Source organism: Alexandromys fortis, unplaced genomic scaffold, assembly GCF_014885135.2.
Source record: "Alexandromys fortis isolate MF-2015 unplaced genomic scaffold, M_Fortis_MF-2015_v1.1 scaffold_110, whole genome shotgun sequence".
Lineage (NCBI taxonomy): Eukaryota > Metazoa > Chordata > Mammalia > Rodentia > Cricetidae > Alexandromys > Alexandromys fortis.
The window spans coordinates 2265738-2292827 of NW_026068014.1; the positions used below are offsets into that span (position 1 = coordinate 2265738).

Genomic DNA, 27090 nt, shown 5'->3' on the forward strand with positions numbered 1-27090 from the left:
GGGGGGGGGGGGGGGGGGCAGAGGGAGGAGAAGTTTCTGAGAACTGTGGCACTTTGAATGTTTGAATAGTTTCAGTTTCAGTTGTGTCAGAGCGCTGCACATACGTGTGTCATATGTATGAAAACATGCAATGCATAGCTATCCTCTGAAAAGCGATGACTGAGAAGTGTTGAGATAAGTCACACGTTCCTTTGAAAACGAACAAAGGGACTAATCCTTTCAAGGGGGTAGGCAGCTTAGCCCTGGCTCAGTGTACCTGTGCTCTGATTTTCCTCCAAGTTCCCCCTTGAGAGTTTTCTAAGAACAAGTTTAGGAAGGTTGGTCCTCGAGGAAGGGAGGTAGGTAGCTCAGACCTCTCTCCTCAGTCACTTTAAGGACCTTGTTTGTTTTCGCGTTATTAAGTGATACTTGTGCAAATACTTTGTTGAGTAATGGTGCTGTGGCAAAACTAAAGCTTCTGGAGACACGGCTCCACCCAAGGTGAGCAATTAGAGATGGTGTGTAAACTCAGCTACCCCGTCCATAAGTAAGCAGTACCAGAAGGAAGCAGGGGAGTTGGAACATACGCTGTGGTTGGGGTGGGAAGAAGGAGGAAGGCAGGACATGAGGAGGCTGGTGGGGAGTCTATAATCAGTGGAATTTCGTTCTGACTACTGAGTCCAGTATATCTAGCTAATACAAATTGAAGTAGCATAAGATTTATTAAGACAAAAAGAGATTATCCTCCCAAATGGTATAATACAAGCCATCTTACTTTAAATGCAGCCAGGAAGGGTTGAGTTCACTCATGGGATCAGGGTTTTTTTTTTCCCTTCCTGCATCTGGGGAAGTGACAGCTAATATTGATTTATCTTTAGAACTGCTGGTCAAGGCAAGCTACAAAGGAAGAAAACTTGGGAAAATCAGTGGCTCTGTTGTCCCAGAAAGGGACCAGCTACCGTGGTTATACATTGAGCCAAGACACTCTTTCTGAAGGGAGAAAAGGTTTTTCGCAGACTTGCTCTCCCCTCAGCACCCTGGCCGCTACAGTGGTTGAGACAAAGTGACAGCCTTAGATTTTATTATACTTAGTTTACTAATCTGGGATGTAAGCAAACTAGAAGCAGAATGCCTTTTAAAACACTGGAGTCATTATCCTATTACAATAATAGTTGCTGGCAAGTCCGGCCCATTTACCTGTTTCTCAGTGAGATTCTCTGTAATTAAGATATATCTGTCCTGCTGGGGCTGGAGAGGTAGATCGGCAGTTAAGAGCCCTGGCTGCTCATACAGAGGACTCTGTTGAGTTCCAAGCGCCCACATGGTGGTTTATAACTATTTATAAGTCTAGTCCCAAGAAATCCAACTCCCTCTTCTGACTTCACAGGGCACCATGCATACATGTGTTACAGACATACATGCAAGCCAAACACCCAAAGTCATAAAATAAAAAGATTAAAGATACAGTTTTACTCTCATTTACATTTTGGATATCACTGTAGCTTATTTGGAGCCATATGATTGGATGCCAGTTACAGAAAATGCCAGACCGCTTAGATTATTCTGTAGGAAGTCAGGTAGAACCTTGGCAGCTTTCTTTTGGGAACTTTCGTGATTTGATGGCATATATCAGTGTTCATCTGCAATTCACTGAGAAAGAGAAAATATTTGGGGCCTACAATAATGCGTGGGAAATTTGTATTTATTTCCAAACTACTGTTTCCTGGATTTGCCTGATCATAACAGTCTGCAAGGGAACTTGTTAAAACTTTTGCCATTGCCTTCTTGAAGTCGGGGCAGCCTTGAGACCCTTAGAAGACTGAGCCATTGGCATTCCCTTGTGCAGGGGAGGGAAGGCTTACAAGGTGATAAACAATACTCATCAACAGCTCCTGGTGTGGAGTAGGCCAATGTTCTTTGGCGGGTGGCTTTTTTATAAGATGCTCACCCTTCTGAGGATAAGCAACCTCAATTAAATATATTGGTTCACCATCTAAAGCTGTGTGGAATCATTTCTTTGGTTTATGGTTAGCACAGTATCAGGAGAGAATAGATGTTTGCTCACATTTCCCCAGTAAAATAATAAATACCTGTCCAAAATCATATGCCATTGTTAACCACCCCGTCCTTCTAAAATCTTCATCAAAAGTGACCAGGTGATGTAAAAGCAGAAGCCTACTGATACGGTTTGTTTACCAGCTGATAGCTTTTGGGAAGAGACTGGATCCTGAGGACTTGAAGCTAAGCAATGTATTAATTTCTCGAGATCATCATAATATGATGGCAATTTTAGGAGTTAGTAAAGAGGAGCATTTGGTTGGTCTTTGGGGGTGTGCTGCCATGCAGAAACACATCTTGTCCCCTGACATTGTATGTGTCTCTGCTTCTTGGACTGAGCAGCTCAGCTCCGTCATGCCTCACCTTCCATGATATGCTGCTGGCTCCTGGACAAGGCAATGGACCTCCCTGACTTTAGACTGAAATGTCCGAAGCAATGAGCTCATGTCCCCTCCTTCTAGTGGATCTTCACAAGTCCTTGTCACCGCAATGTGCACTTTAACACACTGACTCAGAGAGCAGAACCAGGGGTAGCTTAGATTTTCTCCCCCGGAAAGTGCAGTACGTAGACATGTTAATAAGGAACTAGGAAATTATCAACAGCCAGTGAAATTGCAGTCAGTAATTACCGGCACCTGCTGTATTTTAGTCTCCGAGTAAGTGTTCAGTGACCAGCTAATGAATAGGAAAGGCAAGGTCTCTGCACCTGGGGACTTTACAGTCTCATGGGGAAGCAGAGAAATGCATGTTTATAACCTGTAATGAGTCCTATGGTGGAAACAAAGTGACTTCATGACGAATTATTAGTGACAAGCGAGAACTCAGAAACAACATTTTCAATATCTGCCCTTTGAAACCTGAAACATGTGAAGGAAGTGCTCGGGATCTGAGCAGGCCGAGGACACACCTGTGCAGGGCTCGCCGAGGTGTTTCAGAGGAAGTGAAAGGAAGCCACGTGGCTGGAGCCCACAGCAGAGCAAGATGAGGTGGGGAGGAGGCAGGAGACAGAACAGGCCAGGCTTTCTGAGCTGGTAGGGAACCTGGATTTCACTGAAAAGTTACTGGAAGATGTTGTCCAGCACACTTTCTAGGGTACTTTGACTGATAACTGATACCTAGGAAAAATAGGGAAGTGCAGTTGAACAACTGTAACAAGCGCTTAGAAGAGATGGCGACATTTCAGATTGATGTAGTCGCAGAAGCGATGGAAGTGGGTGGACTGAGTACCTACGCGTGAGGAACAAAGAAGCTGAGCTGAGGAGCTGGAGATAGGGAGTGAGGGAGGTGACAATCCCAGAATATGGTCCAGGTTTCTAATTTTAATGAATGGAAAGATAGTAACACTATTTATAGAAATCGGGGGAAAACGAAGACAGAAGTCTTTAGGGTTGTTGGGAGGAAGTAGGAATACAGGAGTTAAGAACTTATTTTCATTGTGAACATATTTGATTGAGGCATTCATGAAGATCTCACGTTCATGGAGGTCATTAGATGTATGAATTTTGAATTTGGAGGAAATGTCTGGCCTGGAGAAATGGATTTAAGAGTTGTCCGTATTTCAGAGTATTTAAAGCTGAGGTTAACAGGAAGATGGGTGACAGAGAAGAAAGTAGAGCATACAGTCCCGTTCCTGCAGATACATAGAGGAGAAAGAATGTGCGGAGACACTGAGCAGTTGCACTTAAAGAAGAGGACACACCCGGCAAGTGTCTTAGATTTCAACAGCAGAGAACGCTCAGTGAGTTGAGTTTGACCAAGTGTGTGAAAAATGGTTAAATGTTGGCGTAGGATCAGGACTGGTGGGGATCCACTGGGCCCTAAGGTATCGTTTCTGTGTTTACCCAAACTATGCCTTTAATAGAATAATTATGTTTCCTTTTATTAGCATATATTAATTTGCAGAGGGATTTCGCTGTAACACTTCTATATATGTATATAATGGACTTTATCATATTTATGTTATTACTCTTTCTTTAAATTCTGTCTTAGATTTATTCATTTTACTCTTATATACATATATATTAGTGTTTTGCCTACCTGTATGTATGTGCACCATGTATGTGCCTGGTGCCTGCAGAGGTCAGAAATAGGGTTATGATCCTCTGAAAATGGAGTTATGTGTGGTTGTAAGCTACCATGTGAGTGCTTGGAAACTGAACCTAGATCTTTAAGAACAGCAGGTTCCCCCACCCCGCCCCCTGCCATCTCTCTCTCTCTCTCTCTCTCTCTCTCTCTCTCTCTCTCTCTCTCTTTCTCTCTCTCTCTCTGCTTTAGTGCAGTCTTTTGAGACAAGATCATAGGATTTCTTTTTTATTGGTTTCTATGCTGTTCCCATGCTTTTTTTTTTTTTATCAAAGTCTTTGTGATGCAGGACAACCCTGTTTCCTAAAAGCTGGGGCTTACTGAGAGCTCACTGTAAGTTTCTTTTGAATCACCAGCCACCTCCCAAATAATGACTCAGAGACTTATTAGTTATGAATGTTTAGCCTTATATTATGCTTGTCCCACTAGCTCTATAATTTAACCTGTTTCTCTACATCCATGTTTTGCCTCAGGGCTTTTTACCTGTCTTTCTGAATATCTTACTTTCACTGTTTCTTGTGTCTGGCTGCCTGGTGGCTGCCTGGCTTCTGGCCCTAGGCTTGTCCCTTTCTTTCTCCCTCATTCTCTTCCTTCCTTTTCTTCTGAACCTAGATTTATCCTCCTACTTATCCTCCATGCCTGTTAGTCCTGTCTATCCCCTTCCTACCTAGCATTGGCCATTCAGCTTTTTATTAGACCAATCAGGTGCCTTGGGCAAGCAAGGTGAAACAAACGCAACACACATTTACATAATTAGACAAATGCAGCAGAAACAAATGTAACACATCTTTGCCTAGTAAAAAATGTATTTTACCATAGCTTACCAGTGGACTTTAGCAGCCAATAATACTGGTCAGTTTCAGCGGTGGGTAGCTAGCAAAAGGTTCTCTTAACAGCTAAGCCATTTCTCTAGTCCCTATTCTTTCTTATTCCTCTTCCCTCCCACCTGCCCTTTCCTTCCCCCTTTCCTCCTTCCTGTTCCCCACGCACAGACTCCACAGGAGAGAAAACATGCTGTCCTAGTCTTTGTGCGTCTGGCTTATTTCACTTAACATGATTATTTAGTTCCATTGATTTTCTTGGAGATGGCATATTTCTTTCTTCTATATGGCTGAATAAAACTCTATTGTGTATATTCATCATATTTTTTCCATTCATCTACTGGTAGGCACTTAGATACAATAACCTGGATGCCATGAATAATGCAGCAAAAATATGGGCATGCAGGTATCTTTGAAGAAAAGTAACCGATTGTTTTGGGTGTATGCTTTAAAGTGGTAAAGCTTAATCTTTCAATTCCTAGTTCTAAGTTCCCAGGAGAGAAGATATGATTGCAAGAGTTTTAATTACTCATTGAACGTAAGTCAAATCAACTATAGTCAGGGGGGCAAGATTATTGGGTACAAACATAGCAGCCAGGCCCAGGCTTTCTGGGTGCTGGGAGAGGAGTCCTAGAGAAGGACATTAACTTGCTAGCTACCGTACAAAGCATCTACTAAACTTACTTTTTGAGACGCTAACTCTGTTTGGTGAAGAATACTCCTCTCTGGCTTTTATTTCTGGTTTTCTCCCCCTTTTGTTTACTCTTTTCTTCCCATTCATGTATAATTTTTCAATCAATTTTTTTCTTTGACATTCTTGTCCTTTATTGCTGTTTCTCTCTTTTGCCAAATTTACTGGTGAATTCAAATACTGTGTGTACAAGTATAATTCCCAATCCATATATTCACCGTTTTCAAGTTCAGTACTAAAAAGGAAGAGAAAGTGGTGGTGATTGCTGGGGCTGGAGGAAAAGGAAGATGAGGAGAATGAGCAGGAGGAAGTGGAGGAGGGTGATAAGGAGGAAAACCTCTAACTTAATATCCTCTGGGCTTTGAATCAATAGCTGGACTCCTTTTTTCCCCAACCCCTTCCTTGTATTGGCTGCACGCTCCTGTCGAAGGCATCACTGTCTTCTTGAGCATCCAAGCTTGAAGGTTCAGAGGAGCACCAGCCAAGAAAGACCTCTTGAATCCTTGCCCATCTCCATGCCCTCTGCCTTTCTCCCCACTGAGCCCACTGCTCAAAACAGAGCATCCTCCAAGCCTCCTCCATTATCTTCCAGCTGTCAGTCTCCATGCGTACTGAAAACCATTCATACATTCGTCTTCTCCACTCATGCTTTTGCACCTGTTCACGAATTCCCAGCAGTTCCTCACTGCATGCTCAGTAAAGTGCACGCCTTCCTTGGCAGCCAGACGTTCCCCTGGTGCAACATTATCTTTCATTGACAATCAGCCAAGGCACACTGCAGTCTCCTCAAAGGTCCCATGCATTCCTTACTCTATGACTTTTTATGCACTTCTTAACAGTTTCCCATAAAAGGGAATTTTTCTTTCCCATGGTTTTAAGGATACTTTATTTGTATCTCTTTTATTTTGGAGGCACATCCTTTTGCTCCTAAATAGATAACACCTTACCAAAGTGTGAGAATGGGTATAGTCTGCGGTCTGTAGAAGACAGTTCAGACACTTCAAGGATATTTAATGAATAACTTCATGAAGAGTTATTATGACTTGCTGTGCTGTTATTGCTACTAAGTCTTCTTACATGCTTATTGGATATATGAGTGTAGACCTTTTAAATAGAATGCTATGCTAAGTAGGCACTGTGAAAACTGCATACTACCAAAGATCAAAATAATAAAGAAACTTCATTAATCAAGTACTGCTATATGATGTTTTGCCTGAATATATGTTTGTGTATGATGTGTATGCCTGGTACACATGGAGTTGACAGGATGGCATTGGATCCCCTGGGACTGGAGTTCTAGTTAGTTGTGAGCCTGCCATGGGGGCTCTGGGAATTGAACCTGCAATTCTCTGGAAGAGCAACAAGTGCTCTTAACCGAGGAGCTAATTCTCTCGCCTTTGCCTGCATTTTAAGAACAATCTTCAACATACTCACTTGGGTTATAAGAAAGTCATTGATAGATGAAGAAATTAGTTTAGAGGCACATGTTAATCCTTATACAGTCATCTAAAATATAATAAAACAGATTTCTTTCCCATGACTACCATTGCTTTAATATATTACAGACCCCGCATTTGGGAATTAAACAAAAGCAGTGTCACAGAAGAGAACATTGACGTCTTTGCCCCGTCTCGGGTTATTTCTGTCATACGGCCTCTGGGATGCGCCATTGACTTCACTCTTGGCAGCCAGAGTTGCCATCGGGGTTTAAAGCTAAAATCCTGTGGTTCCCTGTAGGGCCATTGTCTACTTGTGAATTTTGTCTCACTACCAGCTAAAAATAAAATATATTCTAGTTTCTATTATTTCTTCTGAATTTCTTTTAGCAGCAAAACAAAATTTTCCTAACTTAAAGGTGATGGTCTATGCTACAGAGTTAAATATTTTTCAGTTCCTTTATACAAGCTCTTGGGAATAGCTATTATAAAATAAGGCAGGGCACCTACCATTCAGCAGATGTCATGCATTAACCAATCTTCCTCAGCTGTCCTCTGGCAAGTCTGTTCTTTCTTTTTCTGGTAAGTTTCAACTACCTTTTGAAAAGTGCAATTTTTAGTTCATGAGACAAACGGTGACTAAATTTTGCCACTTTCTGCTCACCATTGAACAAGCATTTATTGTCATCTGTCATATCCTAAGCATTGCAGAGACTGGGCAGTTGTAAATCTGATAAATCTTCATGACTCTTTTATTGTAGACACAACAAAACTTACTGTATAATGGTTTGGATGATGATAGGTACATCAGGGAAATATAAGGGAGCAGAGGAAGCCTAAGGGGTGCTTGCAATTTTTGAGAGGGTAGCCAGGAGGGTGGTGATATTTGAGGGGGAACTGCCGTAATGAGGGAGGAAACCCGGAAAGTGTAAGGAAAGGCATTTATAGGACGGCGACACCAGTCTAAAGCTAGGCTGTCATGAGCAGTGCAGAGTTTTTCTTTAAGCATATGCCAGGCATTCAAACCAGGCATGGCTTTGTTGCTGTGGTTAGGGATCCACTACAAGAACGTAATCAACTTAAGGTGAACATCAGTGCGGATCTGTTCAGTGTCCCCCCCCCCCCCCCGCCATGACCTCATTGTTAATCTCCACTGCTTGGATTGCCACTCCGACTGGGGTGAGCCCTGAATGCTGTATTAGCCTGTTTCCCATTGCTATAACAAAGTCCCCGAAGCAGCTTATTTGGCAAATTGTCGCAGCTGGCTAGCTGTTCAGGAAGTATAAAATTGGGGAAGGGTGTTTCTTCTGATGCTAGTCTTCTTGTTGGCCGTGTCCTTTGGTAATGTAAGGCACTGTAGACCAAGAGACAGGAAGCCTGTGTGTTTGTACGTCTAGTCTCTCTTCCTCTTCTTAGAAGTCCACCAGATTGAATCATAGAGGCTCCACCCTAATGTCCTTCTTGCATCCTAATCATCTTCTAAAGGCCCCATCTCTTAAGCCAATATAGAGTGTGTGTGTGTGTGTGCGTGCACAGTGTACATGTCACAGTGCGCACAAGACAGTTGTTAGGAGCTGGTTCTCTCTTTTCACCAGGTGGGTTCTTGGACTGAAATCTGGCTCTGAGATCTGTTGTCCAAGCTCCCTTATCTGTGGAGTTAGCTCACTGGTTCAAGTTTTCCATGTACTTTAAAAACATCAAAATAGCAAAACAACAACTTATAAAAGCAAGAGCTTCAGAGGTTATTACACTCGCATTCAACAAACAGAGAAACTGCAGTGGGCCCTTCTATGCCACAGCTCAAATAGTAATACAACAACAGGCTTCAAATCCTGCAACCCACACTGTGGCTACAGGCTTTAAATTTCCTAAGAATCTTTTCTTTATGCTTCTGTGTTCTCTTGGCTTTCATTAGCACCTTCAATAAGAACAAAGCACCAAGCATTTAACTAACAGACCCTTGAAAGCAGGTGCTACATTTACTCTTGATCACTTGAATTCCTCAGGGGCGACTGGCACTCCTTGGTTCATAAAAATAAAGCTTTAAAAGGAAACCATGGTTTCTTAAATAAAGACAAAGAGATTGGAGTTCTCAAGAGGTCATGGTGAGTTACCAGCAACTGAAAATAGCACTGTAAGATCAGATTTGTTGGAGGGAGGCCGCTAGTTAGTTCCCAGCTGCTTAGTCCCGAAATAATCACACAGAAACTGTATTAATTAAATCACTGTTTGGCCCATTAGCTCTAGCTTCTTATTAGCTAACTCTTACATATTAATCTAACCAATTTCTATTAATCTGTCTATCACCATGAGGTCGTGGCCTACCAGCAAATTTTCATCACATCTATCTCCAGTGGTGGCTTCATGGTGTCTCTCTGACTCCGTCCTTCTTCCTCCTAGCATTCAGCTTAGTCCCCCCCCCATCCCACCCCCACCCCTGCCAGTTCTGCTCTATCAACAGGCCCAAGCCAGTTTTCTTTATTTATTAATGGTAATCACAGCACACAGAGGGAACTCCCACACCAGATAGTACCTGGGGATGGAGCTCAGTGGCACAGCATTTACCCAGCCTATGCAAGGCTCAGGGGTCAATTTTCGCATCAGATACCAACAGAAGACCATTTAAAAAGTCATACAAATTCTCTCTGCAGTTCATTTAGAGTTTAGATCCAATTGAAGTTTGTTACATTAGATGGACAGGAAACCTAAAATTAGGCCAGCTATATTGTTTTAGAACCAAATGAAGTATTGATCATGGCCAACTGTGGCTTAGCATGAATGTAGAATTATAATAATGTAATGTGTTGAGGTTGTTTCAAATTCAGATTAGGAGTTACCAGAGATGATATTTCTATAATGAAACTATGCTGTAATCAAATCATCAACTTAGATATTTGCCAGTATTTTTGAAAGCTATAAATTTTAATATGAACTTGGTATAATAGGTTTTTTTGCTAGTCTGAAAAAGAAAACACCAATCATGAAAGATTATAACTTCTTAATAGGGATCCATTAATTTTTAGATGGAAAAACTATATAATAGGTCAATTATGTCAAATTTCAAAGAGTCATTTTGTTCTCTATATAATTAAAATATATGTTGTTCGAGAAAGTAAAAACAGGGAGCTGGCTTTTGATTATAAAATCTCTTTTGAGCCGGGTGGTGGTATTTCATACCTTTAATCTAAGCACCCGGGAGGGAGGCAGAGGCAGAGCTAGGCAGACCTCTGAGTTTGAAGTCACCCTGGTCTACAGAGCGAGTTCCAGGACAGTCAGGGATACAGACATAGAGAAACTGTCTCGAAAAAACAAAACAAACATCTCTTTGTTTGGGAATTTATTTAACAGGTGACATTGTGGTCTGCTGTAAATCCTATTGATGGTGTGTGCCCACATCAGACATTTTATGTTGTGGGGCACTAAAGCACAGGGTTTCCTCAGCCGGAGTCGGGCCTCTAGGCAACTCTCGGCTTCCCACTTACTAGCTGAGTAATCTCAGACAAGACATTTAGTGTCTTTGTGCCCCAGCTGGGAAAACAGTGGGGTAATAATAGTACATACCTTGTGGGTCATATGAAGAATGGCTGAGTTAACGCATAGTAATGTCCTTAGAACAGGGACTGGCACGTGGTAAATGTTTAGTAAATGTTAGCTGGTATTTTAATGTGTCATAAAGCGTGGGACGATGACTAATCTAGTGGAATATGGTACTAGATACTATTTTTGCACTTTGATTAGACATCATCGATTTTTTTTTCTCAAAAAAAGAATTTAGTGTGCTTTTTGTTTGAGCACACAGGAAGCACAGAGAGTTGGCTCCTGTGAGTGAAACTGACCCATTTAGTGCCTGGAATCAGAGGAAACTCGTCAGTGTGAGCAGACACTAGGAGTAGACCAATCAGACATCCCTCTTCTTAATTTTTAAAATCTTTTTTTTTCCTCACGGGAATTTATAGTAGGTATTTGATGTAGACCCTTAATTATACCTAATTAGGGTTTTATACACTTTCTTACGCCCATGTAAAATCTTTGTACTTCTCACTTTCCTTGCAGAAAAATAAAACAACCCCTCCCCCCCCCCCAGGAAACTACCACAATGAATTGTTATATTATGCCAGGTATTTTTTTCCTTCCAAGAGACCATCTGCTCCTGGATAGCCAACTGGGTGCCCTGCATTAATGAATGTGATTATGTAAAATTTCTTACTGACGTCTACGACTCAGAATCTGATGCTCTCCACACCGGTTTGTAACTACAAATGGCTGCAATGGCAGGTGCATTTTGTTCCGTCTAGCTTCCAGACATTACTCCCGAAGTTACTTTGATTCGTAAAGGGGTGAGGGATCCTTTATTCAGTTGAAACTAACGCATCACACCGGATGCAGGTGTGTTTGCCTTCAGCGTCCTCAGCCTCAGGTTGTGGACGACACGGGAGGGTGGAGCTCTTACAACCTGCTTATCGCAGCGTGCGCGTGTCTGTGGGCGTCGGAGCACGCGCAGGACACCCAGGGACCCACTTTTCTAGTCTCACCTCAAAGGCTGTCAACTCTTCTGTCCCTCCTTCGGCGCACAACCCCCGCCTCTCTCATCCACTCCCACGCCCCGCCCCTAGAGCGGAAACGCCGTACTGTAATTGGCCAGCTCTCCCCTCACTCCGACTGCACAGCCAATGCCTGGAATCCTGGGGGAGGTTAGCGCGGCCAATCGGAGCGCTCGCAGCGGCAGGAGGCGGGTCCGGACCGCCCGGAGGCGGGGCCGGGGGCGGGGCGCCAGCCCAGGATTAGTTGCCATTCCGAGTGAGAAGCGGGTCGAGGTGGCGGCGGCGGCGGCAGCGGCGTTTGCGGTGGCGCGGGCTTCGCGCAGCGCGAGGCGCCTCGAGGCCCTTTTCTCTCCTCGGAGGCCAGAGTCGCGGCGCCACTCGCGGCTGCCGGGTCCTGTCGCGCGGGCGACCCCCTGCGGGGGCTGAGGAGCCGCCGGAACCCGGCGAGTGCCCTGTCAGCGCGATGCCCGGGGCGGCGGCGGCCATGGGCTCGACGCGGGCCGGGCCGTGAGCGCCCCGCCGAGCACCGCCGGGCGGTTGGGGCCGTTGGACGTTGGCCGTCGCGGCGTCCCCTCCCCCTCGGCGGCGGGGTGCGCGTCGGAAAGGGAGCCCCGCGGCTCCGCCCCTCGCCTCCCCTCCCCCGTACACATCGCACGCACCGCGGCGCCGGCTCTCACACGCTCGCGCGCTCGCTCGCCCGCCCGCCCGCGGAGCCACCATGTCCACCGCGTCCTCCAGTTCCTCTCAGACCCCTCACCCCGCGCCGCAGAGGATGCGGCGCAGCACCGCGGGCTCCCCGCCCGCCGCTGCCGGCAGCGGGACGGGACCGGCCGGGAGCTGCGCCCCCGCTGCGGGAGCCGGTCGGCTGCTGCAGCCCATCCGCGCCACCGTGCCCTACCAGCTCCTGCGGGGCAGCCAGCACAGCCCCACGCGCCCGGCCGCCGCCGCCGCCGCGCTCGCCGGTCTCCCCGGGTCCGGCGCGGCCCGCGGCCCCAGCCCGTCTAGCCCGACTCCACCGCCGGTCGCTGCCCCGGCCGAGCAGGCGCCTCGCGCCAAGGGCCGCCCGAGACGGTCCCCCGAGAGCCAGCGGAGGAGCAGCTCACCTGAGAGACGGAGTCCCGGCTCGCCCGTGTGCAGAGGTAGCGAGCCCAACCCTCCCGTCCTCCCGGGCTGCGTCTCCCCGACGGTGCCCTGCGTGGAAACTTCAGCCTCTCCGGGCTTCTGTTTGCTAGTGCATTACTGAAGGTGTGAAAGTGGCTTTGGGAATCTCACCCCCCTGAGGTCGCTGCAGGGCTTGGAGGAGCGACCTGAAAATCAACTTTAATCTGACCCTCACACCGCCCCTCCGATTTTATCTTGCATCCCTGGTCTGCAAGGAAAAGTGTTTCGGTTTAATAGCTTCTTAGCTTGCTGTGTTTGTAGCCGGGGTAGGAGTTGCTGGGTGAAACCCTTAAACAGGCACACAAACTCTCTAGCGGCGGATAAGGTGGTACTAGGAATCTCTGCAGCCTTTGTGCTTTCCCACGAAGTTGTAGCCTGTAGTATGCGTTGCTTGTTTTGTGTTTTGGAGGATTGATGGCGTTAGTTACGGCGCAGGCTATCCTTTGCATGTGTAGAGGAGACAGTTTTGAATGTGCACCTGAAGTGTGTAGGGTCAACCCACCTTCTCCTCTGTGTTATATAGTTATGCATCAGATCGCTACTACACTACAAAAGGCTTACTGCCCAAAAGGTGATTTTCATAGAGAATTTCTTGAAGCCTGTTTGCGAAGTGTGTTTACTTTTTCCTTCCATCCTTAAGTATACTTAGCAGTTCAGCTGAACTGTGTAGGGCTCTCAAGTTTCTTTTTTGTTATGTGTCAAAGGTAATGGTGAGTGGGTGGATGCTGTGGACTCTCCTTAATGTTTTCTGTTTGGACTTGGTTTTGTTTATGTCGAGGGACATAGTGCATGATCTAGTTGAGTCCTGGGGGAGAGAAGGAAATTAGGCATAACAGGGACATAAGGCCGTAAGGGAGTCAAGTACTAATATTCTGAGATACCAGCCTAGAGCTGCACTTGCTGCCGCTACCTTGTGGAAGGAAGGAATCATACGGAGTAGGGTAAGACAACAACAACAAAACCTACTCAGAAGGAAAATATTACCAAGCTCCATACAATGTTTAGATGGTATGTGGATTTTTTGCATAAGACGGACGTTCTAAAGTGTTTAGTGTTGGAGAAAGTGATTGCAATAGGATAGATGAATGTTTAGGTATTTTTGCTTTATTTAGACCTGTGATTAGCGTGCTGCTAAAGCACTTGCTTTAGAGCACTTGATGGAAAGCCCCTGTGTAGGATGAAGCGCCACGGAATAAGTGCAGGAGCACAAGAAGCACATCCTGCAATCTGTATGCCGGGAGGAATTTGCTCCCCCTCTACTCCCCCAGGTCAAGCCAGCTGCTGCAGAAACTGACATCCTCCAGCAAATCCTGAATGAATGAATGAAAACAACGTGATCGCCCTAATAATGACCACAACTGAGCACACATCTCTGGCTGTATTTTATAGAAAAGTCCACCATTTTCTAACAGATTAATGCCATATGCAACTGCCTTGCACAGTTTCTGGGGCTGCTTTAAATGAGAGGTTACAGAAGAAAAGAAGGCAGCAGTCATAGACATTTTTCAATGATTTGGCTTTAACGGTTCGTTAATGGAGTTTGGGGGTTTTCTTTCAGAGAACAATGTAAAAAAAATAAGAATTGTAGATTGTGTGCAGAGGATTTTGTGGGCAGAGTTAGAGAAGTTTTGGCAATTGCTGCATCAGTATAATGGCCACCTTCCCTTTTGTTGATAAACAGTAACATCTTACCATAGATAATAGTACAACTTGTTTTTCTACACCCCTCAAAAGCCCTAATTGCTTAAGAATTACATGCCCCATCATGAAGTAGTTTTAATGAAATTTGTGATCAGGCTTAAATTCTACTCTTTGTTGTAGAATGGCACATCAGAGTTTAATGCAATTTTAATGCAATCATGATGAAAACACTTAGTTCTGAGCCGGGTTGTGCAATAGGCAGATTTGCAGGGTCAAAGCTTGTGCTGGGAATTGGAGGGCTTTTTCTGCTGTTTATAACATCAGGTGTTTCTGTCAGTTTCTCGCACTGAAGGGATTATTGAATACAGGCTCTTGTGCTCCTGGTCCTTGATTGTATTGCCCTGTGCTACTTGTTCACATGCTGCCTTGTTCCTCGCCATCCTTACTGAAACTACAACATAGAACTAATAGGTTCTGTCTGTTTAGCTGCTTAAAAATCTATCCTGTGACTTGAAATTTCAATTAGTTTCTTTTGAATTCACTAAGGTTCTGACTTCAGTGGGTTTTAGTTTCCACTGACCAAAGCGCCTGCTGCTGTTCCTGCTGCTGCAGACACTGACATCACTCTGCTGCATGAATGAAAAACAACAGCGTGCTCCGTTCCTTCCTCGGCTCTTCTGTCCTTCCTTTTTCTGCACATTTTAAGGTGTGGGGTTAGACATTGTACTATACTTTGAAACTACACAAAAAAATATTTAAGTAGATGGTGACTGAAGGGGTATTTCATGTAGATATGTTGTTTATGGAAAGCTTTAAAAGCTACGGGCATTTGGGTTGTAGGTGATAACTAAAAATTCAGAATTTTATTCATATTTTGTCTGATTATGGAGGAAAATAGAGAAACTTAAGTTTTCTAATTCTTTTATCAAGAAATGTGAACAGAATTTTGAACACATAATGTCAATATTTTTCTCATATACACTCTTAGCATGCATATTTATGGGGTTAAGGCTATAGAGCAATAAAGTTGACACTTAAAAACCTGAATTCTGTAAATAGAAACAATCAGTTTTAAAATTTATCACATTAATGTATAAGATCCAGCAGAAAGATAACAATTCCCTAAGATAACTTAAGTGGTTACTATAACAGAAGATGCGTAGGCCTGCTTACTTCATGCTTTATTTAAAAAACATGGATATTTACAAATTGAAAGTTGTTTTTTGTTGGTGTTCTGGATCATCCTCATTTTGTATGTTTTTCTTTCCTGGGTATTCTAAAACTATTTATATTCACTTCTGTTCTATTAGCAAAATGTCATCCTTCCCCTTGTTTGGTTCTGAAGGGATTGAAGTGGTGAATGACAAGCTACTGAATGCATCATTTGGCTCCCTGTGATGTGTTTGTAATAGATGGAAAATCATAAAGTATTATGCAAATAATTATTTTTTTGTCATGGTAATAACAAACTCTACCTTTGAGATAAGTAGAACAATTCAGACGAGACTGAAACGCAGTGCTAGAGTTAAAACTAGTGATGTATACAAAACATAAAGTGGCTGCGGACAGTAACCAGGGATTTAAACACCAAACACAAAGCTATAAAGATAGTAGGTGTTAGTAGGTAGCAAATGGAAATCTCACACACGTGTGTGTGTTGTGTGTGTAAATATCCACCATTAAATAATTATAGGTTATAAACAAATTAAAATTATTGTATTAGAATACGCTAGTAGGAAAACCCTGCTTATGTTTATTTTACCAAATCTAGTAACAGAAGTTCTGACGATCCTCTAACTTTCTAGTTCCTTCTATGAAAAATAGTGTGTTAATCTTTTATTTAACCTTCCAGATTTATTTAGGCCTCATACTCCTAAGAGATTGGCAACCCTACAGTGAAATTTGATCAGATGTATTTTCCTCAGGAATCTTGAAAAATCTCTTGTCTTATACATAGAGAAATTATGCCTATTATTAAAAGATAATACAAAGCCAATAAGCATAGAATGTTTAACTGTAGCATTATATTAATGTATATATGTGTGCTTAACCATTTGATTAGCTTTAAGTTTTTAGTTCTTTGTTAATTTCCCTTTTTGAGTCTTTTTTTTTTTTTTTCTTCGAGACAGGGATTCTCTGTAGCTTTGGAGCCTGTCCTGGAACTAGCTCTTGTAGATCAGGCTGGCCTGATCACAGATCACACAGATCACAGAGATCCACCTGCCTCTGCCTCCTGAGTGCTGGGATTAAAGGCGTCCCCGGCCTAGAGTCATTTTGATACTGTCCTTAGTTGTGAAATACAAACATTTTGATAAGTTTTTCTCTGTTAGAAATATTCTTCAATATTCTTTTTGAAAGTTAATTATCTGGCTAAAATTCTTAGAGATTGAGGTTCTCTGCGCTCCGTTCCCCATTTAAAATTTACTTTCCCAGAGTCCTTATCGGAACTTATTTCTAAACTTTCCTGAATAGAGTGAAAGTATACTAAGCTATAAGTTTCCAGGATTCCAAATTCCGATTTGGGGGAAGATTTTTAATTTCTTAGAATTGAACTAAACAGTGTTAATTAATGGCTCCGATATTTTTTCTCCCTGTCAGTTACTTTATGGTGCATAAGATGTCAAAATCAGTTGTATGAGTAGCAGAGGTTATTTAATCAATCTCCTTTATGTTCAAAGATTGTGTTTTTCCCAAACACTTTACTCTGAATACCTAAGGTGTATAAAGTAGATTAATGACTTTTTATCTATATATAAAGTTTTATGTGTGGTTATTGAATTGAAAAATCATCTTATTAATTGGAGTACTTTTTTTCAAAAGAATAATTAATTGATTCTGGTTTACATTTTTGGAAGACTTTTTTTACATTGGAGAAATATTGAAAGGTAATGGCATTCTTTTGATTATTTTATTTGTGCTAATGTGGGCTACATTTGAACTAAAGAAACAAAGCTTAGCTCCATGTCACAAATTAAATAAATGTAAACAAAAGACAACATTCAAATTAAGTCTAAAATTTAAAGAAAAAATATAAAGTTCAGTTTTACCAAAACTTTCACTTGCAGCTAATACTGTGTCAAATGTATATGACCGATGACTCTGGGTTTTAATTTTAGTTCAGTTTTCTTTCCAGAGCTTAGACTTCTTACACCTCACCCAGATAGGCTTTTCTATAGCTCCTATCCTGGACCCGTGCCTAGTGTGTTGTTGCTTGTCTTCAGTATGTATTTCTGTTCTCCTGTTAAATGTCTAAGAAACCATGTCTTTGACAGCCTTTCTTTGTGTCCAACATATTATTTATTTAAAAAAAAGTTGAGCTGATCTAATGTATGGTCTCTTAATTGGTCTGCTAAGAGTAAACTGAAGAAAGAGATTACTACTCATTTACTGATAAAAGTCTAGGGAATTGATGAATGACCAAAACTATCAAACTTTCCCTTACCCATTATCTGGACCCCTAGAAATGACCAGAACCTAATTAATTTTTTCTGGCAATTTAGAAAATATTTGCTTTTATTCTGCAGAATAAATTTTAATAGGTTAGTGTTAAGTCTGAAATATCTAAAGATATTATTTATGGACAAATGATAGAAAAACACCTACCACAAATCTTGTTTTTGTAGAAACAGATATGACTGATACCTTTATCACTGTGGTTTTTGTGAATGGTGTTGAGGCAATAGCAGGAGGAGGCAAGCTCATGACTACGTGGTGACTTCCTTTGTATTGTCCTGTCTCTGGTTGCTGTTGACAGAAAGGAAGAAAACATTTGAGGGTGACTATTTGGCAAGCTACGTATACTTTGAAATTCACCAATAAAATGGGTGTAGAATTCTGTTCTTTTAATTCTAGATTAAATGTTGACTCCACAGTTGATGAACTGCTGGGATTTTTCTAGCTAAAAGAATGACAAAGAAATGGATTTTCTTTTGTGTTTCCATGGCACTCTTCCTTAGTGCTGGGACATGCACGTATAAGAGGTTTGGTGAATGTAACTAAAATAGAATATGGAAGGATAGCCACTTTCTCTGCTTGCTTCTTACAGGGGAGGGGGCACTCATACATGCACATGGAGGAGACAGAGATTGTACCTTGTTCCTGGGGCTCAGGGTTATGAAGTTATTATAGCTGGTCGCATTTACATGTAACAAGAATCTATGCTGTCTCTTGAGTCACATTATAGTGTGCAGAATGCTTTTCTCCTTTCACAGATGTTTAGATTAGTTATAAATGGTGGTGATCCGACTTGACTAATGCCTAAGGAATTGCTAAGCAGGTACTGGTCTCAAGTAATTGTCTCAGTAGCTTGAATCAGCCTTCCTGGGAGCCAACAGCTGCGCTTGCAATGTGACTGTGAACCCCACATATATAATTCAACGGAGTACTGTCATGTTGACCCTAATTATGACTTGTCCAAATTAAGAAGGAGTTGAAGATAGTGAAGCCATTGTAGTTTGGCAAGGTTAGTGTTCAAGATTGTCTGCCAAGTTATTGGAATTAAGTAATTCACCAGTCATGAAGCAGTATTTCATAACAGAAAACTAAAAAGCACTGCTACTTGCTGTCTTGCTGAAGGTCAAAACCACCAACAACTAATAGTAATAAGTAATATTTTCTTACTTATCCAGTATGGTCATGGGGAAACTTTTTGAAGAGTTCATCAGCTGATTTTTATCTTTTCTACTTTTAGAAAAACCATAAGCTAATACACTTCTTAAGAGAATATTTAATTGACAGGGTCACCCTGTATAGTTTAGAGTAGCTCAAGCTGGCCAACTTCCTGATTCAAGTTCCCGAGTTACTGGATTACAGGGTGCTGTACCATACCCACTCTGCTCTTCCTCAGAATCTTTAGTCTGTCTATAGTTGTACATTTACAAAGCGTTCTTTCAGATGTCTGAACAGTGGAACGGCCCAGGGGGTTACTTTAAAGTTACCACTCTGTTTATATAATTTTTCCTTTATTTTTGAAACTGAGAATAGCTTCATCCAATGGCTTCTGTAATATTTCTGGATCTACTGCATATCATTGCATATACATAATGTTTTTCTGTAGTTTGACTTAGGGTGATGTCACTGGCCCTTATGTGCTCCAGACACACATGCATTTTGTTGTAGAAGTTTTCTGAACGTGGTTTCTTGTGTAGTGTTGTAGAATGTGTAGCAATACTTAATGATGTCTTTTGACTATTGAAATGAACATGGCTTGGCTTTGACTAAAATACCTGCTGCTACTAAGTAAGAAGGGGAGGTATAAGCCTTTTTCTATAGTACCATTTATGTGCTGTCTTAGTTGAGTGCTCAATGACTTATTTTCATTTCTTATACTCAGAATTTATATATTTTATTTTTATTCCCTTGTAGTTTTTATTTTAAAGTAATATTAGCATTAGAGCCTTCACCTTTGCTCTTCGCTTATGTTCATCTTTAAGATATTGCTGTGTTTTCACTTGTTAAGCCATGTGACCAAAAGTTAGCATCTTTGTGAAGATAACTATTATTTAAGGATTAAATTTTGCACCTAATATATGAAAGAATAAACAGATGCTTAGTAAACCATATTTTGTGTGCCATTCTTTTCTAATGTTGCAAAAAGAGTATTGAAGAAAAGTGTATGGGCACTGAATATAATCATGTAAGCATCTGAAATTTTAAATAGGTATTTAGGAAATAGGAAGATTCAGAAATTGAAGTAAACTATTGTTTTATATTTATTAAAAATACTCCATTCATAAAAATATATAAAGAAAGCAAATATACAGTATAATTTGCATGTTTGATCCACAATATTATTCCACATAATTATATTATTTATATGGAATATAACTAAATAAAATAATTAATATAATTATGTAGCTGTTTGCAACTCTTTGGCAGTTTAGCTGTGGTTATGACTTTTCTATATCTCTGTATGCAAGGTAATTCTTGTGGATATGTGTGCTTTACCTAATACACCTATTATTTTTAGCATTATAGCATGTAGCGTGGTATCTAATACTTAAAAGGCCTTACAGTAAATAGTTAAAATTCACACACAGGATTTACAGAGATTTCTGCTTAAACTATATGAATACACATATATGTACACTAAGAGACAAGTATGCATACCCTGGAGTTAAATCACTGAAGAATGATCACAAGGACATGAGATCTTATAATATGTGATAGGTTAAATTTAATAGATTATGTTTATGCTGCCCCTTTCATATAATTAGCTGCTTTTGGTCTTTGTTTTGGGCCTGACATTCAGTGGCTGTGGTTAAGCTTGAAAAAACATGGATTTATATCATTGTATAATGTGGAAGGATCTAGTGTTGGCTGTAGAAATAGTTGGAACAAAAATGAATTTTACACAAGTGTTTATTTTTAGAAAGACATAATACAGGGTGAGGTTGGGTTTTTTGGTATAACATACAGTGTTTAGACAAAACTATGCATGTTTTTAGTCATATATACATAGAGTGAAATGTACTAAAATGACTTTAAAGTAGTCGCTTACAAAGTCACTTAAAAGACTAACAAGAACCATTACTTAAATGGACCTTGACCTTGAGACAATTCCCGAAGAAGCCAAAAGTCTGAAATGTAAAGATAAATTTTTTTTTGTAATTTTTTGATACATATACTAATTATCTTTTTGGTCCCTTTCTTTCCACCTCCACTCCTTCTCAAATTCATGGCTTGTTTTCCTTTTATTGTTACAAACATAACACTTGTGTATATAGAAATACATAATGATATAAATACAACCTGCCAAGTACATTTAGTGTTGCTTATATGTATATGATTTCAGGGTTGAGCACCTGTTATTGGATAGCCAATTAGGGTGCTCATTCCTGGGAAAGACTAATTTTTTTCTTTTTTAGCAATCATTTAGAATTCTGCCAAGTGGATTTTTTATCTATTGAGATTTCATGGAATAAGCACCAAATTTATTATATTTTCAGTAATTTAACACCCCCAAATCAGTGTGCTCTTTCAGTTAGAAATTGAAATGTAGTATTTCTAAAAACTCATATATGGAGAATGTGAGTTTTATATTAATTTGTGTATATTATGATGAAAACTTAAATTGTCAGGCAGGTTTTCAGGTGGTTATTTGCTTTACTTATGTGTAAGCAAAATAATTTAATTTACCAAAATATTATTTGCACAAACTATTTAAGAAGTCAGTCACACAAGATTTATCTGAGGTTGTTAAAACATATTACTGACTAGTGTAATTTCTCTTTGCTGAATAACTATTCTGACATTTAGCAAAATTAGCTAATACCCAAGTATTAACTGTTCTAAATATGAATATATCATTTCCATTACGTCCCTACTTTGTGAGTTTTAAAGTTCTTAGAAATTGGGTATTCAAATAACTCCTAAAAAAGAAAGGACTCTTGTACTAATTGTTTTTCACTCATCATGTGAGAAGACGTGTTTATTTTATGTAAATATTCCAAGCTCTGTTCTAGAATGTTGTGTTCTTATCAAACAAACGAACAAAATATCCTAATGCTGTTCCTAAGCAGCCTTAGGGAATAGTCCTCCTTCCTTGGGAAAAAACTTGTAGAAACCCTGTATTCTTATCACTGTCAGGAAGACAAAATAAGGAGTAAATATTTGTAGGAATGCATGCTTTTATTTTTAGTTATGTATTCCTAGAGGGTGATTTTTTTTTTATATGAAGCTTCCGAGGTTGGGCATAGAGAGGAGGGAATAGGAGAGGAGAATGGGATTGCACACATGTGTCTGTGTGCTTTGAAGATCACACTCCTTTCTCAACAATCACCAGATAATGAAAAGTTCCCGATATTCTGTCCACATAGAGGTTTATGATCATCTTTTTTTTTGTGGTGCTTTAATTTTAGTATACAAGTGGTATGACTTAAATTTTTCCCACTCACACAACATAAAATCAGTGGAGACCCAACTAGACAGAGTTTTGAAGTTCTTCCTGTGATTATGGGGTAATTTACTACTTATGTCATTACAATTATGTTTCTTTCCTGGAGGGATGCTTTAAATGTTGAGCCTGTGGACTAAACTGCTTACTTTAAAGTTGATAAGAAATAGGTTTGTTGATTGGGTTTGGAGAAAAATTTAGTTTCAATCTGAATCTTTGAATTCATGGTTGTCTACAATTTATTACTTTTTAAAACATATTTTTTTTTTGAGACAGGGTTTCTCCATAGCTTTTGGTTCCTGTCCTGGCACTAGCTCTTGTAGACCAGGCTGGCCTCGAACTCACAGAGATCCGCCTGCCTCTGCCTCCCGAGTGCTGGGATTAAAGGCGTGCGCCACCACTGCCCGGCTTTAAAACGTATTTTTTTTATGTGTATAGATATTTTGTCCTGCATGTATATATCCCTGCGCCCCACAATGCTTGGTGCCCATGGAGGCCAGAAGAGGGTGTCAGATCCCCTGGGACTGGACTTACAGATAGTCGTAAGCTGGCATGTGGGTGCTGGGAATCAAACTCAGATGTTCTTCACCAATGAGCTGTCTTTCTAGCCTATTTATTATTCTCAACAAATGCATCATACTTTTCTGTTAGAGCCTTCATAATTAGCGAGTTCAAAATTGTGTTTTTACATTCAAAATTGAAACAAGCTTTGAAAAGTGTACTTATAAGCTAGACATGGCAATGTATGCTGGTAATATTGGTGCTACAGAGACTGCGACAGGAAGGCAGAGATCTTAGAGCCAGTCAGAGCAAGAGACCCTGCAGGAATTCAAAGTAAAAAGTCTAGGGCTTGAGAAATGGCTCAGAAGTTGAGTGCCTGTTGCTCTTGTAGTTACAGGAGTTACATTCCTAGCGCCCAGGTCTTTGTAACCCCCTCATCTGGCTTCTGAAGGCAACCATAAGCAGATGGGCACACCACCACAAGAAGTAAATCTTTGGAAAGTATGTGTGGCATTTCTGTGGACTAGAGTGGCCATTCTTAGAGGTAGGACTTGTTAACAGCAGATTAAAACTGATATCCCGATATCCTACAAACTTAAAAATCTAAATATTTTAAAGAAGATTTGTTAGTGTTTTTTTTCTTAGACCTGTGTTTTCAGAGTAGAACACACCATACTCTTTTAGCATGGAAATTAATGTTCAGTTTAGATGCTTTGAAAGAGTAGACTCGTATTGTTTTATGATACTGGGAAAATAAATAATTTAATAAAACTTTAACTATATATAGTTGGACAGTTGAATTATGGTTTAATGATTTATTTGTACAGAGATATGATTTAGAAGTACAATTATCAAGATCAGAATATTGAATGATTAAAGTTTAGATTCAGAGACTTGATGTGGGAATGATTAAATGGTTTCTTTGTTGGCACTGTGGAACATAGTCCTGGTAGACGTTCAGACCTAGAGTATTGGATGATGATGATTATTATTATTTTACTTTGTGTAGTGAGGAGGCGAGCAGGCCTGCTTTTCGTCCTGTCCGGCTCCCACACATCTAGCTTTACCTGAAATAATTACATGGAAACTGTATTCATTTAAACACTGCCTGGCCCATTGTATCTAGCCTCTTCTTGGCTAACTCTCATATATTGCTTTAACCCATATCTAATAATCTGTGTATCACTATGGGGTTGTGGATTACTGGGAAGATTATAACCCACATTCATCTCGGGCCAGAGCTTCATGGCGGTTTCCTACTCTGTTTTCTTTCTCCAACATTCTGTTCTGTCTTCCCTGCCTACCTGTGTTCTGACCTATCAGGCCAAGCAGTTTTCTTTATTAATTAACCAATAAAACAACAGATAGATAGAATACCCTCCTACATCAACTTTGGGCCAGCATAAAGCTTTTCCTTCTATCTTATTTCTCCCTCTGATTACTATATATTATTCCATCTTAGAATTCTCTTTGGTCTGTGAGTCTTTTTTCTCTTGCCAATTAGAGGTCTAGAGGTCCCCTCAATAGATCCCAACTATTTCCTGTTGAACTATAGACTGCTTAGTACTCTTAGGTCTTTCCCTGCCATTGGATTTTTATTTTTCTATTTTTCTACAATTAAGTATAGTCTATCTTTAGAAGAAAAAAATGTGATTTTTTTTTTTTTGTAAAAAGATTTCTTAGTTACGGTTAATAAGAAATAAAGTCTACTATGTTTAGCTTGGTGTAAAAGACTCACTCATCTTAATGTATCCATTTTGTACTTGTATTCCTACTAGCTTGAACTCACTTTTTTTTTTAATTTTGTTTTCTTAAGGATATGTTAGTATTCTTTGTAATTCTTTGCCTTGGATTCATGGTCTCTTTCAGGAATGTCTCTTTCTCTAATATATGTGTGTTTTTGCTGAAAACTCCTGAATTCTTTGCAAAGTAGTCCTTCAGATAATCTCAACTTTTTCAGGTAGAGATAATTATTATTCCTCTACGTTATTTAAGCACCATATACACGTCTTTGTTATGTTGAAGCTATTTAAGGAACATGTGTTCTTACTTAAAATGTCAGGGTTTTTTAGAGTAGGAATTTAGTCACTTTTGTATGTCACTGCCCACCAAATATATTCCTCCATTTGAATGTTTTAATGTTGTATCAGCTTGTTTGAAATTTTACTAAAGATTTTTTTGAGTTGACAATTACTTTTAACTTTTTAAAATTGATTTTATTGAGCTATACATTTTTATGCCATTTTTATCTGCTCTCCTCCCTTCCTCTCCCCTCCCTTCCCTTTCTCTCCCCTCCCCTCCAACCGTCTCCCATGTCCTATGCTCTCAGTTTACTCAGGAGATCTTGTTTTGTACTTACCATGTAGATTGGGACATTGAGACTTGTTATATGTGTATGACTTAATTCAATTATATTCTTTCCCTTGTGCTACTTATGTGAAAACAGAGTACTAAGAGATTGGATGTTTTCTTAAAAGTAGGAGGGGATGATGAATATAATCCTTTTTGAACAGAAAGTGCTGGTCTTTCAGTAAGATTGATATTAAGCATTTGAAAATAGAACCTCCAGTCTCCAAATAGTTCCCAATCCTATAACCTAGAACAGATGATAGCACTGAATTCCTAGCTTACTAAGAGGCTTTAGTTTATCACAAGCTGTTTTGTAGGCCAGTGAGGTGGCTCAGTAGGCAAAAAAGCCTGCCTCTGAGCCTAATCTAAGTTCAGTCTTTTGGATCCACATGGTAGAAGGAGACAGCGGACCCATGAAAGTTGTTTTGTAAACTGCATATTTGATGCAAATGTGCAGTAAGCATAATCAATTAAAAGATAGTTTAAAAGAGTTTTATAGTTAAATCTACTGTTAAACTTACTCAGAAAACTTAACTTCAATATTTTGTTTTAATGTTGCTTTGCAGAGTTTTTTTCCCTATTAGATGCTACATACATGAAAATAGTTATAATCTGTTTGAAATGATATGTCACATTTCTCTTGTAAATTCGTAGAACTTCGAGGTAAGTGTACCATTCTCCAAACCTACTTAAAGAGATCATATTGAGGAAATACTTATGTATCCTAACATTTTTTTTAAACCTTTTTGAAAGAACTTTTCTTTTACGGTATTCTCAATGATGGTGAATATCTTTTAGGAGTGAATAAAACTTTTAAAAATAACCAAGAAAGTTATTAGGAACTTAATGTTGATTAGGTTAGATTATCTGTTTGCAATGACCAATTATGATGATAGCCCAGACAGACTGATTTTGAAATTTGATTCAGATTGTCTCCAAATATAAATCCTAGACTTTTCTGTTGTAAAGATTTTTGTTTTTGCTAAATCCTGTTATATCTTCCTGTACTTCCACTTCTAGACTATCATTCATAGCCTTGCTCCTTACTTTAAAGAAGCAAAATTACTTACTTCATCCTGCTCAATTTAAAAATGTTAGTTCAACCTTCCTTATTCTTGATCTTCCCTCTTCTGCTAGCTGAACCGAGAGATTCCTGCAGAAGACTAATGAGGCCTATATGAATGGTGATCTGTAAGATGAAGGAAGTCTGAATCACTGAACGATGATACCGAGGGCCATCTGTCAGCCAGGAAGACACACATTAGGCTGTTACTGTGATAGGCCACTTGGTTTTTCAAATAGCAGCAACTAGCACTAACCCACATTACTATACTTTAGAACTTAGAAGAAAGGTGATGAACCTGCAATTATCTTTGCGGTTACTTTAATAGTTCTCCTTCATAGTCCTTCTCTTTCTTTTTTGATTTGTTAAATAGGCGGGTACAACCCATTGTATATTGTCAATATGTCTGACACTTCATCAAGTTGATCATGTGACTTCAATGGAATATATTTATTTGAGAATGATTAGCTAACACCTCCCAAAGCACCTATAACTGTTTCTGATTAAAATATTGAAAAATCATCTTGAAAAAAGTTTAGAGATATCTTAGGTAATGGTAACCTTGGAGAAATAAGACCAGAGTCTACTAGAGTATTTTAGTGTGATTGCTAAATGATCTTAACACTTTGTTTAGTTCTTATCTTACCTCAACACATCATTGAAAGGATTAAGAAAAACACGTGGAAAGGGAGAGAGAAGAAGGGACAATCACCTTGTTATTTTTTTTTTGTATAATTAGGTTGGTGTGGTTTGGAGGCAGTGCTCAACGTTTATATTATAGTTGTCCTATTCTGATGTTTATTTTTAATGACAAGTTGTATCCTAAATTAAAATCTTGATTATTTCACTCATGTTGGGAGGCACTGGAATTGA

At 40.1% G+C, this 27090-nt stretch overlaps 2 protein-coding genes across 3 annotated transcripts in view; one reads left to right on the forward strand and one right to left on the reverse strand.

Moving 5' to 3' along the window:
• Positions 1-27090, reverse strand: part of LOC126513754 (60S ribosomal protein L23a-like) — a 313598-nt gene that overhangs the window by 259711 nt on the left and 26797 nt on the right. The window lies entirely within an intron of this gene.
• Positions 12186-27090, forward strand: part of Glcci1 (glucocorticoid induced 1) — a 70836-nt gene continuing 55931 nt past the window's right edge. For both annotated transcript variants that reach the window (XM_050162300.1, XM_050162301.1), the window contains exon 1: positions 12186-12747. In XM_050162300.1, the coding sequence (XP_050018257.1) occupies positions 12327-12747 (421 nt within the window). In that variant the 5' untranslated portion in view covers positions 12186-12326. The remainder of the gene's footprint in view (positions 12748-27090) is intronic.